At 38.5% G+C, this 17,448-nt stretch overlaps 1 protein-coding gene across 1 annotated transcript; it reads right to left on the reverse strand.

Moving 5' to 3' along the window:
• Window positions 1–1,518: 1,518 nt before the first annotated feature.
• On the reverse strand, window positions 1,519–16,209 carry BCO1 (beta-carotene oxygenase 1). The gene is made up of 11 exons (XM_039721466.1): window positions 16,088–16,209; window positions 13,251–13,379; window positions 11,807–11,936; window positions 10,443–10,590; window positions 9,427–9,574; window positions 8,273–8,493; window positions 7,149–7,406; window positions 5,972–6,074; window positions 5,289–5,383; window positions 3,530–3,641; window positions 1,519–3,356 (listed from the first exon to the last, which is right to left on the reverse strand). Exons 1-11 carry the CDS (start codon window positions 16,149–16,151, stop codon window positions 3,184–3,186), a joined length of 1,581 nt encoding a protein of 526 aa, XP_039577400.1. The 5' UTR covers window positions 16,152–16,209; the 3' UTR covers window positions 1,519–3,183.
• Between the last annotated feature and the right edge of the window lie 1,239 nt (window positions 16,210–17,448).

Below are 17,448 nucleotides of genomic sequence, written 5' to 3' on the forward strand. Positions count from 1 at the left end.
TGGCCTGGTTATTTGAAAAGAAAGACACTGGTGTGTTCCCCTGCCACCTGCACAGATTGGTACAGAGGAAAACATTGTTGCATTTCTGGTTTTTAAGGCGTCCTCGTAAACACTGTTTCTGCTTCCTCCTGTGCCTATGTGGGGCAATGGGAAAAGGTGTAAGAGATAATATCCAGTTCCAGAGAACAAATTCATTGCTATACCTTGTTATTTGTTCCATTTAATGAAAGTGTTTAAAAAAAAAACCCCACCAAACCAAAACAACAACAAACCAAACCACTCTATCAAGGTCCATTTGTAGCATCTCTGAGGTAATTAATTATATGTATGCATACCCGTGGCCTGATTTACTCAACTATGTATTTTTCTTTTAATGGAGATACTTATCTTTACTATTTTTTATTTGCTGTCACTCCATCTAGATTTGTGTTAAGCCGTTATTATAATAATTCCATTAATTTTGTTGGGCTAATTCATGACTTAAATTGGTGCAAAAGAAGAATCAAACCTTTCTGGCCCTTGAGATTTCATTCACAGCAAAGGGTGTCAGAAGCAAACCAAATGACACTCATTACCACGTGCCATGTTACCACATCAAAAAAACCCCACGAGCCTTGCAGCCACTTGGCAAAGCATATCTGCATTTCCCCTTGCTTCTGTCAGCCTGGAAATGATAGTGTGTTACCATATTCAGGGTAAATGTTTCATCAGATTGGTATTGCAACCACTAAAAACACCTTTGAACAAATTTGTGATTAGCTGTATGGTTTTATTCCTATCCTATTGTCTCTGCTGCAGGAGGATACTGGGATTAGCAAATGCAGATTTACTTCACTGTTTTTCTCCTCAGGTTAACTACAAACTTAATGCAAATCAAATCCTGTGTAGTACTGACCAAGGGAAGAGGGCACATCTCATTTAAAAAATCATACCCAAGACAAATTCTTATCATTTATTTATTTCTACATGAATGTAAATAACACATTTGCTTTCTTTGACTACAGGTTGTTTTTATGATGAGTGTATCCCCTATCCTGTCATTTCTACCAGTAAAAATTATCTCCTCAGAAGTCAAGCAACTCCTGTATCCAAACCCATGATTATCCAAAAACAACCCTGTGAGTACTACAGAAGAAATTCTAGAGACAAACTCTTAGAAGAAAATCTGTAATAATGGTTAGACTTTTGATTCACTGCCACCTTTTAATTCTAGAAATGTATTTGTGGACCTTTGCTAAATCCAAAATTATTCATATGAAAAGAAACAACCCCAGAGCTGAAGTTTTTGGACAATATTGCAAGTCAGTCTTCTCTTCCAGTACTGGGTCCATATTATTTACAAAAAGGGAATTAAATTTCTTCTTTAGAAGATAAAGTTCTATTAAATAATAATGGTAATATGACTTGAAAACACTAAAAGTGACTATTTCTGCACACACCTTACTGAAGTGTTTATTTCCATTTTATGGAACATGTAAACATTTGAATGCCCAAACCTGCATATTTTAACTAGATCTGACCACAGTGTTGGGTTTGGTTTTTTTTTTTTTTACATTAAAAATAGCCTGTATATCTGTATCCTAACAAAGTGCAAAGACCTGCAGAGGAACAGAGGTCTGGTTGTTACAGAGCAGACAGGAGCTGTGGATGATGTTGCTTCAGTTCCTGCTCTGCCACAAACACGTTAAGTAATCACAAACAGGCCACCAAGCACAGATTCTCCTGTGCTGGGGAGGTAATAAATGACAACAATTTCATTCTGTTTCCTTCCTATGAAACACTGTGAGCAGCACAGGCACCGAGGGGATGTGTGTGTCAAAGTGAGAGGTACCTGAGCTGTGTGGTGATACAGACAGACCAGATGAACACCTGAAATGGATGGATGTGCACCTGGTTTTCTTCATCAGTAAAGATGCCTCCAACAGCAAAGATATCTACAATGAGAAAATAAAATTCAAAGCAAAAATGCTCTCACTTAGAGAAAAGCCAATAACTCAAATTAGGAATACAGTGGTAGTGAAGGGGGGATGGTGAGAAATGCCATTTCTGTAACACAACCTGTGTCACACTGTGCTTGGCACTTGAACATAATGTTGAAATGTGCATTTTAAGTGACTGTGAGTCAGAGTTGTGCACCTTTATTAGGAAGCATCTGGTACAGGCAAGGATAAACACATGTGAGAACTTGGGTGCTCCTAAGCAGACATAAAGCAAATGCTTAGTTATGGCAATAACAGCTTCTAGTTTCAGCTACTGTGGGCTTCAGATGAGGCCTAAATTAGATCTTTCACTCTTTCCCTAAACTGTTTGTTGCGCATGTGTGTGAGTTCTGCTAGGCATTCACTGCCCTCATTCACATACACACTGCTATCAACAGAGAGTAGTGGCAATAGCAAATACTACAATTCTTATCTTTTACACAATGTAATCATCTAATTACACAAAATGCCATGGCAGATATTCTGCCCAAGGAAAACTGATTTAAATACAAACTGCTGAAGATTGAATGTCACTAAAGAATGCTACATATAACCATGTACTCTATTTCCATAAAGTTACTTGGTTTTGTCAACATAAAAGCTAAAAATACACCATGAAATTATTAGAAAAGCTGGGGGGAGGGGTTAGGTTCTAGGTAAGAAAAATGTAGCACCTCAGCATAATACTTTGGTTATGGTAGAGTTTAAGAAATCAAGCACCAAGAGAATACATTGCCATAAATTATTGGTATCATGGTAAATAGTTTAAGATGAGGTTTTCTGGCAGGAGACAACTTTCATTGTCAGCTGAGTCTTGCAACAGCCCATGGAAGTTACATGACCTGCAGACATGTGTGACTCATGCCATGTGTCACCCTATGAATACAGTCCTTCATTTGCTCAGAAAGCTTTGCTCTACTCAAATAAAACATTTCTTGTTATCTTTCTCTCCTATTCCTTGTCCCACAAGCTGTATTCAACATTAGCACTTCATACTGAAATTCTCCTTTTGGAATAGTGATGTACCATTTGTGCACACAATAATTTGTAATAAAGTAATTTCTGTCTCTTTTAAGAGATTATATGTAGATATTGAGGATGTTATAATTATCATTTCTTATCATAAGAGAAGGCTGTTCCTGAAGGATATTATCCCACATTCAGTAGAAGGTTATGTCAGTCTGTGCAATACAACAAATAGATTTTACTCAGTCTCAGTTTTCATGTCTTGCTGTGGTATAAATATTCCATGCAGGTCCATATGCATTTCCACATTTACTATGGCTCGACCCAGCTCTGTGAATGTTTTAGCATCCAAGACAAGTAGGAAGGGTGGATCCTTTGGATCAGTCTTCACAACACAAGTCAGAACAACACCTGTGACATATAAATGAAGAATCAGAAACATAGAAAAGTTTCACAAAGCAGAAAAGATGACCCCATCTCAAAGTGGAAGCATCAACCCAACTTTCTTGACTAAGAATATTGAATCTTGTAAGATTTAATACAAAACTCATGTAACCCCAGCTTTCAGAAGGTTGTCATTTTACCATCATCCTCTTCTTTTGCATCAGGGCTGGGAACAAAAACGGGCTCAGATGGCCAGCAGTCATCCTGTCCCCACTGGAGCATTTCCTTTGTCTGGGTATTAAATTTTGCAATCTACATAGTTGTGACAAGAAAAGAAAAATATCAGTGACCCTGACAGTGGCTTTTTCCAAAGGTACAACGTGAACAGACTGCTGGCAGGGGGGACCAATGTTAAGAGTTTAGGCAGGTATCATCACAAGGAAAAGCATCTGGAAAATGTTAAATTTTGGAGTCACATTTTATGGCTGCATAATCACACAATGTTCTTTTAACTTCATTTCACTAGATTACAATTGTACCTTTCATTTATGGGTGTTTAATAGTTCACAAATGCTAACAAGCCACAAGAGAGCCTTCACTATAAGTAATGCCCCTCACTTCAGAGAGTCCAAGACACAGAATATTTAAGTGACTTGTTCCAAATCACTGAGATTCTGTAGTAAAGCAGAAAACAGGATTTAAACTTGCCATTTTCTAATCCTGTGAGTTATTTTCCTTTTATTACTACTTCCATATTCCTCAAAGCCTTCTGTTGTGCAGTAGGGTAGATGGGCCAGAAGAAAGGCTGTTCCTAGTGAGGGGTAAAGATCAAACCAGTGAGGCAGACACTGGTGTTTACTGAAGGAACAGAATGTGGGTTTTCATCCCACTGAGTGGCCAAAGCAATGGCCAGAGCGGATGCCTGGCATTTTCAGTTCAATTCCATCAAGGCCTTTTCTCTGCCCATAGAGATGCAGTTCTATTCTTTTTCATTTTGATCTTTAGCCAAAAAATACGTTTACACAAAAGTGAAACTATTCAAATTACTGGAGGAAGAATTAGAAAGCATTCTCTCTTCTAGCTGACAGCACTTTCACTGACAGACTTTACCTAAGGATTAGGTTGTTGTGCTTGCATTCATTAAACTGCAACTGAGGTGAAAAAAGATCTTCCTACCAGCATCTTTTGTTATATTTGAGTCAAGCAGAGATTATCTACGCTGTAAATAATGAACTTGCAGATTTGTCTGAGTTATTGTCAGATGTGCTGCAATAAATTTTCTTGCGTCATGCAGAAATCCAGTTTTATTTTGTAATTAGTTGTGGTAATTATATGCAAGAACCAACAGTGACTTCAATTTGTGCTGCCTTGTACTCACAGAACAGGAATTGTAAAGAGTGAGTTTGTCCATATAATACTCATACATTTAAATCTTTAATTTATCCTCATTTTATTTAATCTTTAAATCTTAATTAAATACTTTCCCTGTTAATCTGTTTGTACTCCAGGCTCTCTCCTGGCATCATGCACACGTAAACAAAGCATTTGCTACCTCTAATAGAGAACTAGCCAGCAAAATATAAAAATTAAATATTGTTTTAATATTTAAATTTTATTAGGTAGTATTGCAATATCTTATTTTTCTGCTAGGCTTTCTAAAGGGAAAAATATTAAATATATACATGTAAATAATACTTCTTTTTCCTACTCTCTCCTTTGTAGCTCCTGGCACATCACAGAAGGTTCAGCCCAATTTAGCAGAAGAGTGAGGATCTCAGTAGCTGTTCAAGAGACTTTCATGGAACATAAAGCTGGAGTAAGAAGCCTGAGTTTATGAATACTTTATGAGGGAAATGGTACAACATGAACTTATTCTTGAGAATTTAGGCATTTCATGTTTCTTTGCATATGAATGGCCCACCAATGGGAAAACACTGACTTTATAAATGTTAATTATACCTTTGTAGGAACTGGACTCCACTGGACTTGTGTTGCAAAGACATACTTGTATTTTTTGCCATTGTAGTCATAGTTGATGCGAGGCAGTTCTATCCCTGCATAAAATAAAGTTTAATACTTAGGAACAAGACAAGAGAAAACCTCAAATGTACCTCTGTATAGACACACCAATCTTCACGAGGTTTTGCCCTGTAAAAAACCTTGGAACTACTTAATAGTGGTGTTGTATAGACTTTCAATATCTGAATTTCTAAGAATCTGAAGATGGATGCTAACATAAGTAAGCCAGGGCTGTTAGTTCAAAAGGCAACAATTTTTTATTCTTAGAGTCATTAGACTGGAATTTATGAGGGATTTTCTGGTTTGGGTTTTTTTTTTCTTTCTTTATAACTGGGATAGAATTGGAGGCTACCTTTCCAAGAAAAGACTTTCACATTAGGTAATTTTGTATTTACATATTCCTGTTATTATCCCCTGATAAAAGGTTAAAAATCCTCTTTCAAAGACAATCTTTATAAAATGCAGCTAAACTTGAAGTACTACTTATAACAGACTTATTTAACTAAAATTACTCTTTTAATAAGTAGATTTGCAAGGCATATTAATAGTTGCAAGATTAGACTTGGAATCCTGTATTAATACAAAACTGATGTAGTATCAGATATTTAAAGGATCTATCTCACCTTCACATAGTATTTCTGGTTGGCAATAGATGCTTCCATCTTTCTCCTTTACAGCAGTTGCAGTAGAGGGAAGTGTGACCAAATTAGAATCCACTACAGCATCCTGAAAGAGAAAAATGCTGGAAATGTCATGGATCTCTAAAAATATGCTTCTAAGTTAGATTTTTCATCAGGTTTGATATTAATATTAACAATTTATGGCATTTTAGGTTCTGAGGTTTTCATTAGAAATCTTGTTGCACTCAGAGTATTTTATTATATCATAGAATAATTATTTTGAATCACAAGTCCTTAGAAATGTTTAGATACACATGGCTATGGTCCAGAAGTACCATAAATTTGAGAATTTAATGAAGAAGATGGGTTTGAAGGAGCAAGGTGTCGAATTTTCACTAGAAGTCACCAAGGTTCAGTTTTTGCACCTGCTAAAAATCAAGTGCAAAATAGGTGTGATATACTCTATAATGTCCTACTGCTGAATTCTTAAGATTGCAGAACATCTGGTGTGATCCAATACATCCTTTGTCATTGCTGCAGAGCTGTTTCTGAGAAAAGAACAGAGCAGCAATGTTCCAGGATGCAGAAAGAAAAAGTAATATCCATTCCAAAGGTATCAGGCAGAAACTTGCCCAAGTTGCTGGGCAGTATAAAATCTTCCTGGCAAACAATGATGTAAAATGATGCTTTAAATTAAACTAAAAGATAAAATCTTTTCCTCTATATATCATACTTAAATGAAATCTTCTAGTTTTAATTGAACCACTGCAGCAGTTGGGAGCATGCATGTATTGTATGTGGGTTTCCAGTGAAGTGTAAGAAACAGATTGTGCAAAACCTCATGCATGCCCTTGCAGTTAACAGCCAAGTGGCTCTATCTGCTTCTGTTTGATGGCATTTAACAAATAATTTCATTGGGAAGAAAATGACATGTTCCTCATAGCCCTGTTCTCCAGAGAGGATGGTGTCAGCACCAGGATCCAATCCACAGAACCACATCCAGCTGTCCACTGCCATTTCCCACAGGACACACAAAAACCAAACCTCCTGCAAGCTTTGGGTATCATAGAATCAGAAATTTACACATAAGGGCTGGCAAATAATAATACATCCATTATTCACACTAATGTATTTTAAATTACCAAACAGAAAACAGGTTAAAAAGTGATTTTCTTTCTACCTTGTCATGCTGCAGAGGAACCACAAATCTTTTGCAGGTTGGTATGGAGGTAAGTTTGGCATTCTCTTCAAAGTCTTTACTCAGGTTTTTTAAATAAAACATGTCATACAAGCTATTGTCTGTATAGGCAATAATATCAAAAATAATGTGGCCATCCTCTTCATAAGCATTGATGTGGTGGAAAAACACCATAGCATCAGTGTAAAACTTGGTGGACACTTCTTTTTTAGTCCTCCTGTCTATAAAGTGAAACCAAGTCTGAAAGAGAGAAAACATTATTTAAAGCCATTTAGAATCAGCAAATAGTTATTTAGAAAACTGTTTTCTAATGGTAGCCATCAACATTCTAATCACTGTGAATTTGTACTGAAGGATATTAAGAACTCAGGGTTTGCTGCTAGCAGACAAGGGGTTCCAACCTGAAGAAAAAAAGCAGTATAATGAGTGTGGAATAGCTTTAAGCTCATTTTACTGTTGTAAATTACTATTTGGCTAGGCTGAGGATTGAAGTTTTCCAGAAAAACCTGGAAAATCCCCTGCTCTCTTTTTAAGTGAAGTAAATCTGCCTTGGTTGAGAGTTTCTGTGGTGCTGGTGCCCTGTACCTCAGTAAGTCCCATGTGTTGATGCCCAGAGCACATGGAAATAAGATCCTCAGAAAACAGTTTTCCCCTCAGTTTCCACAGGGAAAGACTCTTCTCTTGTTCAGTGCAGGCTTTTCCACCAGTGGGGCTCTCCAGCACATGCAATGCACACGAACCAGACCTCACCCACCACAGAATTTTGTTTGGACCAGGAGCAACTGGATCTGTCTCAGGTGCTAGTGTAGATTGGAATGTCTCTGCTAGCACAAAGTATTTCTAGCAATGCCAAACTATCCTCTCTCTCAAGAGCTTCAGCCTCAGATATTGTTTGAGAAACTTCTGGATATGGGAGACAGTATTCCAGAACATACAGCTTCTAAAAAACCTGTGCAACATGAAAGTCAATGTTTGAAAAAAAAAAAAAAAAAGAAAAAGAAAAAAAGAGAGTGACTACTGAAATGAATGAACCAGATGAAAAACAGAACAGTGTGGAAGAGGTCACTGGCCTGCCTGATTCCATTGCTCAGCAGTGAGAAAAGTACCTTATCATCCTTATTAAAGGCAAGGCAGGAAGCCCAGCTCACGCCTCGGATGTAAGCAGTTGCCATTTTGAGAATATCCAGTCTGAAGGGCTGCTCTATGAAGATAATGTAGTTCTCAGTGATTCCAAAGCTGTGGTAGTAGCTGGGGTGGAGCAGAGAGCGAGAAGGGACAGAGCAAACCACTTCCAGGTGCTTGAAACAAGATTTCTTCTTTTCTTGTTCTGAAGATGAATGAGAAAAATTAAAATTATATTCCTAATAAATTCCATGCCAAACTTGTGCTTGGATTTCTCCCAGGCAGGGAAGAACTGGCTCCTCTCAGTTTTATCTGCATTTTCCTGTTAAGAAAGTGTTTGTTTACTCCTGTATAATTAACACAGAACTTTGCATGCAGGAAGCAATGCAGTGAAGTCACTGCTGGATCCATTCAGGCACAGCCCCCTTGTCTTGGGATTTGATTCCTCTGATTACTGTCCTCAGAAAGTAAGGAGGAGAAATATGTTTAATTAAACCAGCAGCTTTAAGAAGGGGTTCAAATGCCTCTGTGTTTTTTAACTTCTAAGGAGATATTCCCAAAATTTGAGTCCCAGCTAGAAATTGCAAACCAGTCTTTTAGCTGTGGAAGGCCTCTCAATTGTTCAAGAAGGGACAGGCAACACAATAGCAGCTGATTTTCAATAACACACACCAAAAAAAGATCTTGAAGGAAAAAGGGCATGGGATTTGCTCTGTGAACAATGGAGAGCATTTCAGCAAGGGCCAGTATTGGCCAGGTTAGAGAGGAATTAACTCTCTGTGAGGTTTTATTTGGTATCATGCTTCCACTATAATCATAGTATCAGCATTTGAAGAGAATTTTCATTTACAAAGAAATTAAAATTTACAACTTCAAATTATATGTACTGCCCTAGAAAGAAAATTGTTTTAGAATCTTCATCTAAAAGTCAGGTTCTTCCTACTGAAACACCCTATTTACACAGTACTCAAGCACTTGCCCAGACAGGCTAAGCAGTTAATATGAAGTTCACAATAAATTGAAATTAAGAAAATGAACACCATTGGTTACTAGAACAGCTGTATCACCACCCTTGCCCTTTGAAGAAAAGAAATTGCTAACAAGCTTATAGAAAATACCAATAACACATATATTTTACCTGGTACAGAGGAAGGAATCTTAAATAGAAGGTATTTTGTCCTCCCTTTATCAACTATTGAAGTGCCCATGTTGAGAACATTTCCAGCACTGTCATAGTGTGGGTGAGAAGTTGCCAAATTTACAGCTACATATTTGTTGTAGTCAACCTGGAAAATGATACAATAAGAGATTTGAGAGATGTGGAAGAGAATGAAAATTGATCTCAGCTAACAGCACAAAACCACCAAATTTTTAGCCCTGGCAGCCTTATATTGGCACCTCATTTACAAATGCCTTTGAAATTTAAATAATTAAACAAAAACACTTGTGTAGGTATTCAAATGATCTCCTTATTCAAGGCTAAATCAAGTTACAGAATCTGAATTAGAGCCACTCTCTCTTGAAGCCACATAACATCAGGGAGGATTAGCTAAGCAAGTTATTCTACAAATGCCCATTTCACCCTGAAAGCACTTTATTTAACAGAGCTGTCTGGCAATCTGCTGGAGCTGAAAGATTTCTATTTTATCTCAAGTTTGGAAATTAGACTCAAACTGTAGTGTGAGCTAGAAAAAAAAATCATTGCATATATTTCAATATCTCAAGTTCTCATTTTAATAATTAGATAAAATCTTACATAAGGTCCTTGAAAAGTAGTCATATAACTGACCTACTGATTTTTTAATTGCGTAAATAATTTTATAACTACAGATACATAATAATGGCAATGACCCAAAGTAATCATGTAACTGTACTATTAATCCTGCAACCTTCCTAGATTATATACAAGTGAAATTGCTCAAAGCCCAGCTTTTCCCAAACTAAATGAGATTTAAATTTTAACTCAGGAGTTCTTAAAAGATATATTTTATCTTTTGCTATCTTCACTATTTCAGTTTACCACGATTTCAAAAGTAAGGCAATAGTAGAAGAAAAGTATTTTATGTCCTGAACTTGTTAAAGGATCCTTATGAGTCAGCTTGAAATTTATTAATCAGCAGACAATGAACCAGAATGACAGATGGTGGTTTGTACCTTCTCCAACGTCTCCAGAGTCTGTGGATTAATTTTCCTGATGAAGTTAGTCTCACCAGTAGCATAAAAATCATCCCCAGCTTTCATAATGTTGATGAGACAGTTGTCTGTGAACTCAGGAATGGTGTGAGACAAATAGGAGAATGCCCTGTCCAGAGGGAAATTTCATTAGAGCCGTGGAAGCCGGAGCTGCCTTTCCCCCCCATGGAGCACAAGTGACCCTGCAGTGCCACAGACCTGGGGCTGCCTCTCCCTGCTGTGCCCAGCTCCCTGCAAAGGGTGGGAAAGCAGAAGAGATGGACTTCTCCAATGCCCTTGGCCTGGGTGAGCATTAAGGACATGCAAGTAACTTTTTGACACACAGATGGGCATCCAGGCCCATTCCTGCTGTCAACTCTAGGACATGCACTGGTTTATCAGGATGGGCTAATTACACACTCTCCTGTTCTGTCTTGGGAAAATTTGGCCTACCAGTTCCTACCTAAAAGCTGGTAAGTTTTTCAGCTTCATTAAATAGATTCATATCTCCCAGTGGTGTATTTTTGTTACCAGTGTTATTCCATATCACAATTATGATTTCAAAGAAGATTGGACATCACATAGGCTTGACAGTTTCCTTTATCAGTGTATGATTTCATCACAGTCACTAGAAGCCAAGACAAAGTTGCTATAACCCTCTTGAACTTAAAATGCCAGAGTTACTCTATTGCTATTGGAAGAGGGAAGAAAATCTCATCTCAGGGGAGCAACTTACAACATATCAGCTCTTTTGCAATAACTGTCTGTGTATGTGTCCTTACCAACATCGGGTTCGAGGTCACCAGAGGAAGCTCAGTGGCAAGGAGAGAAGGGTGACATATTTGCACTTATTAGTGAATCCCTACAGCCAATTTTACAAGACTAAGGACAACATGATGGCCTACCCCTCACCTTTCTGTTAAACCATCTTTAATCAAAATGTTATTCTATTTTTTGTAGCTATTGATGCTCCTCTTTTTTTTTTTGTCGAATAGACTTTGTATTAATACCTTCCCCATCTCTAAATATTTTTCTTTCTTGTTGCTTCTCCCCTTACAGAGTATCAAAATGTTTCACTAACTGGAGAAAGAAAATGTTTGTTTTTTATATAATCTACTTGTGTTACTGAATGAAGCAGCAAATATTGGTGATAAAATACATTTAAGATATTTGCCTTAGACTAACTCATAGGCAGTTCATATCTCTTGGCCTTTTCAATATTTAGCAATTGTAAACTTACAAATCAACTGTTGTATTTGTACATATGTGTCAAAGGTAAACAGAAAGACATCTGTGCTGAAGAAAGAAGCAGATAGAAGAATCTTGTTGGGAAAAACATTGCTTACTTGGCAAATATGTTTTTGCATGGATCTGGATAAGCCATAGTCCCAAACTCAGACACCATGATTCTGTTTGCTTCTATGTTACAGTTGTACGTGTCACTTCGGAGATATTTACTTCTGTAGTAAACTTCACCTGAGGAGGAACAAACAGCTCTCAATCACATTTTATGCTTAGTCCTTCAAAAAATTAGCACAGGTAGGGCCAGATTTTTTCAAGCAGCTGTCCTTTAGCCAACAAGAGTTTGGAATGAAACCAACAACGTCCCCAGCTCTCTGTTTTAAAGGCTTTATGGCTGCTGAGATTGGTAACAATTTGTCAAGATTTCCTGACTCCCACTACTAATACTGGGGAACTTTTGAGGGGAAAGAAGGGATTTGGATAAACTGTTCCAGAAGATAAAGGAATGTGTGCAAAAATGATTAATTATACAACCAATTTACAGGTGGTGAAAAATCTCCTGTATTGGCAAAATTTAGTTAGGGGAGTAACAGATTGCTTGAAGGAATCAACAGTTTAATGAATCACCACTATACTTGAACTAACTGAGCTCTGTTTGCTTTAGGTAAGTAAGATATATTGGCAATTTAAAAAACACTGATTATTTCTTTATAGGTTATTTTGTTAAGGATGTAGAGTTGGACAGACTAGAGATCTTGCAATGGCATTAAATGCTTCCAATCACAGAAATGGAAACTAAAAAATAAACATTAGTATTAGAGAATAACAGGAATAAATCCCATTTTTAATAGATACATATTTTTTGCCACAAGAATCCAGGTGTAAACCATCCTGTCTCACACTGTGTTACAGCTGAATGGGTGAAAAATGTTGTAACTGAAAAAAAATTGTTTAGGGCCTGTCTTTCCTCTGTAAGGATGACAAGCAGGAGGAGGGACTGTAGGGTGTCAAATATACTAAGTGAGGTTTGACATGTGAAGTGACACAGTGGCCCAGTTTCTCTCTTGGCAGCTGTTATAGCTGCAACCAAATCCCAAAAGGGGAGTGCTGGTCCTCCCTGAAACTGGGCTGCTCATGCACAGCAGAACAGCCTCTGGGCACCACAGTCCTTGTGGCTGATCCCCTGGAAACCACAGAGGTTTTCTTGGCCTGGGTGGATGCAAAGGCTACCCTGCAGTGACCTGCCCAGAGCTGGGTGTGTGCTGTGCTGGGTGACAACAGCTCTGAACTTCAGCACTGCAGAAGGAAGGACAACTAACTTCTCCCTGCAAACAGCCCTGCAGAGACATTCCAGCTGCTGCTGTGAAGGGTGAGGTGTCCCCCTGTGAAGGGAGTGTGCAGAGAGACCTCCCCTGCAGCAGTTCCCCCTCTCACACCACTGCAGACAAAACCCACAACACCTCAACCCAACTCCGAACACAATTAGCAACGTGAGGCACCAAAATGTGGGTGATTGAGTGCCTTTCAATCCAGTGTGCAACAACTTACCATTTTTAAATGTAAAGCTGTGCAGCAGAGCCAGGCCATCAAACCAGTGGTTGTACTTGCTCTCCCCTATGGTGTGCATCCCTGGGCCATTGCGGAGCAGCATCCCTTGCAACCAAGTGGGCAGCTGCCCTATAAACAAAAAGGAGTTACCAGTGTCCATTCATTTAGGCAAGTAGAATGTTCCAGGATAGTTTTCCTAAAGGCAGAAGCTTCATTTAGTCAGACAGACTGTAGGTGTGTTGAGATTTGCAGTACCATATTTTATATTGGAGTTTGGGTTAACTAAAATTTCCTCTACTCAAAAATGTGGCACATTCTGCATGACTGTTGCTATCAGAGATTACTATAACAAAATGAGACTGCTGGAATGTAATTTGTTAATTAGCAGGAAGTAAATAAAATTGGACCTTTCCTTCCTGCATTCATATTTTACAGCGATACATTTAAACCCTTCTACTTGTGCCAGAAAAAGCTAGAGCTTATCAGAAATAAACATATTTTATAGGTTATATGATTTGCATTGGCTTTCAGCACATCAGCTTAGACTTCAGGCTAAATTAATTCCACTAAAATGTCATTAATTACAATTACAAATACAGCACAATATAGTGTCATTTGGGAAGTGCTTTTGTGACACTAGTCATGATGTAGTGTTTTGTACACAAATAAAGTATAGGAATATTGTACTGAAAGTGTATAAGTGCTGTTGAGACTTGAATCATAAATGTTCCTCATCAAATGCCTGCAAGAAATGCATCACCTACCACTTAACTCACAGAATAATAACAATTAAAGAACATCAATAGGTTTAAAGAGATGAACAAAGGCATATCAGATATTAAATAAAAAGCTTCACTTGCTTCTTTGTGCCTATGACTCCTGAGGGAACATTTAGGATCACATACTGCTTCTCCACACAATTTCTGCACTGGGTATTGCCTTTGCATAAAAAGCTCTTCAGAACTTATATTTCTCCTTATCATTTAGTTTGTGACCCCCTATTGATTATTTTGACAAACTTTCTTGCTAAAACCCCTTTACAACAGCTAGAAATGCCCTTCTACGGATCTTAAAAATTAACTCATTCCACCCCCTGCCATGGGCGGGTCCACTAGACCAGGTTGCTCAAAATCCCATCCAACCTGGCTCTGAGCAATTCCAGAGATGGGGCACCATCTTTAGGGCATAACTCCATGGGGTTGCACTTCTGGACTGCATGAGGTGCATAAAAAATTGACACAATGGAGGAACTTTCATCATCATCATTATTGTTGTTATTTTCTAAAAGAGCCTGGAAAACGAAACCTTACCTCCTTTTCTAACACAAGAAACTCCAAGGCAATAACTATAGCATATTTCTATATATGAAAATTTTGCTGGGAAAGGTAAGAAGGGGAAAAAGATATTTTTAAAGCACTGTGGACTTAATTCAGCTTCTGAAATTTCTGGTGCAATTCCACATAATTTCTGACATAATTTCAGTATGAAAAACAAGAAGCAAAGGGTCAGCTAGTGAGGTTTTCAGATAATTCATCTTAGTGGGAATTAAGAATTTCTGTAAATCACATGGGGTACCAAATCAACATCCAAAAGTGCTTATACAGCTTTAAAAATATGGACCTTATGGGTGAGGACACATCAGTGACACAGTGAAATCCCCAGATATTTGGACTTTTATTAACCATGGTAACAACAGAATCTCAGAAAATCACACAGCTGTAGGAGAGCATTGGTTAAATTGCAGCTGATGTTAGAAGTATGATAGGTATTTACAGTGTACATATTGAGAAGCAAGGAGCCAAAATACTGGCAGAATTCAGGACTAGCAAAATATTTGAAGGGGTCCTGGTTCTCTTTTATTTTCTTTATCAAAGAAGGAATGTCTTGTATGCATAAGGTTACCTTCTGAAATATGCAGTCTTTGTTCAAATAAACTATTGCATAATACAGATCAGGTCTGATAAGTTGTTTGCCTGCAAATTACTTCAAATGTTTTGATAATAAGTTGTTATCTTGAAAAAAAATAATTGAAAGGTATAAACCCATAAAAGCATAAAAGCGTGAAATAATTCAAAGGGATTAAAACCAAACACTTTGTCTGAGCTGACACAAAATCTTTTCCAGTTCAGCCATGAAACTGAACAGCAACAAAGCCCTGCAAGTTTTAAGTTTTGTACTTGGGAATGGCAGATTCCTACCATTTCTTGGACTACATATCACAAATAATACAGCCAAGATTTACTAAGTAGGGGTTCCCAGCAACAAACCTTTCCTGTAGCTGATAGGAAAAACGTCTTGTGTCAAGTAAAAGAAATCGGGAAAAATAACGGGTTGGTCGGGTGTCATCCCTAGCCTAGAGAGCCACTTTAAACTGTGTCGCCGAAGGATACTCCGCAGTTTTTCCCGGGTTATCTTCGAAACCCTCTTTTTTACGCTGTCCTGGTGCTTTGCTGCTTAGGAGTGGCGGTGGTGAAGATTTTCGAGCCCGTGCCCAGGAGCCCCGGGAGAGCGGAGGGCAGGGAAGGGTTACAGAGGAGAAACGAAAGTGGGAGCAGAGCCATGGGGGACGGGGAGGCCGAGATGCAATCCCCACCACCAACTTCAGTGAGCCCTGTTCAAACAGACTTTCGAAAGTACACAGAAATGCTCATGGAGTGAGAAAAGACCCCCAGCAGGGTCACAAATATTATCTGAGATCAGTCCTTTAAACAAAACTCCCTTTCGCCTCTCTCCCAGTTTCCCTTTCCAGCGCCGCCTCGGGCGAAGAAGAGTCGCAGTTTTTACGGATCGGAAACCACCAAAACAGCGGCTGGTTTTACAACAGATCTTTCACTTACCCTGCACCTCAGCTTTTATGGGCTCTGGGTGCTCTTCCTTATTCCTGCCATAGAGCGTGTCCATCTCCGCGGATCGCGCTCCGCCCGGCCGCTCCGCAGGCGCCCGTGTCCCCCCCAGTCTGGGCTCAGAGCGGCTCTTTCCTGTTACATATAAAGATAAGGTCAAAGTGCAGCTCGAGCTGCTGGCCCGTGGCTTATAGATTGACTATTTATAATAGCTGATCTTTAATCCTTAGAACATACACTCTAATTCTTGCACATTCGTATTAAAATTAACTCTTTCGCTGGCTCGAAGGGGAAGTAAGAAGGGTGTTGATTCTGCTGTTTGCTCCCTAGGAGGGTGGCAGAGGGAGGCAGGCATACCCAGGGGACAGATGGAGTGGCTGAAACATCACCCGCAGCTTTCCAGGTAAATGTCAGACCCTGCTAGGGATGCTTGTGCCACTGTCAGGCAGGGAGAGGAAGAGAAAAGAAATCTGTGTTCACTGTTCTGGATTTGCCACTTTGACAGTGACAAACTCTTCAGAGCACAGGATCATCCTTTTCTTTTCATTCTGTAATTTTAAACTGGGCTGTTCTGTAAATTAACAAATTATCACCACTGAAAATTCATGTGATGTATTTCTTTATGTACAAGCTGTTCCAGAGTCAACTGAGTAGCACATATTTGAACTAAATATCTTTGCACTCTACCATATTCTCCCATATGTGACCCAAATCCACCCATGAAAGTATGGCAGGATTCCATAAAACTAAGGCAGAGTTTTAACTTCATGCTTTTGTTTCTAGATAAGGTACTTAACTGAGTTCAATGTTGTTAATTTTGCAATCCTCTGGAAAGAGAATTATTTCAATATAAAGCATGTGATTGCAGAGTAAATCTTAGGCTCCACTGACCATGAAGGATAAAGAAAATCTTTGCACAATTATATATTATGCAATTTCATATGGGGTTACCCTAAAATCCGATTTTTTCAGCTGAATCACCATTGTTCCCAAAATGTTTAACATCACTTCTTAAGATTGACTGATCTCTTAGAACTATAACAGGTATTTTATTCAAAACACAATTTGTGCTACAGACTCATCTGACACATTTACTGTACATTGTTCCTCTTCTCTAAACCTCCTGTCTGTTTGATGGCTGATCTTCACTTGGGAGATCATCAGGACAGCGTGCCTCGGTCTCTTTTTGGAAAGCACTGACAGGAGCAGATGATAACAAAATAAAAAGCCATATTAGAAGAGAAAATATATGGTCTTTGTTTGAATTAGTAATACTAATAAACAGCAGGATTGAGCCAGAAGGCTGTAGGAGATGAAGGGATCAAAATCCACACATGTATGGAGATAGAAACACG

This window comes from Passer montanus, unplaced genomic scaffold (assembly GCF_014805655.1).
Source record: "Passer montanus isolate IOZ18808 unplaced genomic scaffold, ASM1480565v1 scaffold45, whole genome shotgun sequence".
Classification (NCBI taxonomy): Eukaryota; Metazoa; Chordata; class Aves; order Passeriformes; family Passeridae; genus Passer; species Passer montanus.

Bases quoted from the DNA above. Each gene is read 5' to 3' on its own strand.
- BCO1 (XM_039721466.1), bottom strand. From the start codon at position 16,151: ATGGACACGCTCTATGGCAGGAATAAGGAAGAGCACCCAGAGCCCATA. The intron at 7,407-8,272 runs GTACTTTTCTCA...TCTCTCTTTCAG, and splicing joins CCTTTAATAAGGATGATAAG to ACTTGGTTTCACTTTATAGA. The intron at 3,642-5,288 runs GTATAATTAACA...ACAACTATGTAG, and splicing joins GGAGTCCAGTTCCTACAAAG to ATTGCAAAATTTAATACCCA.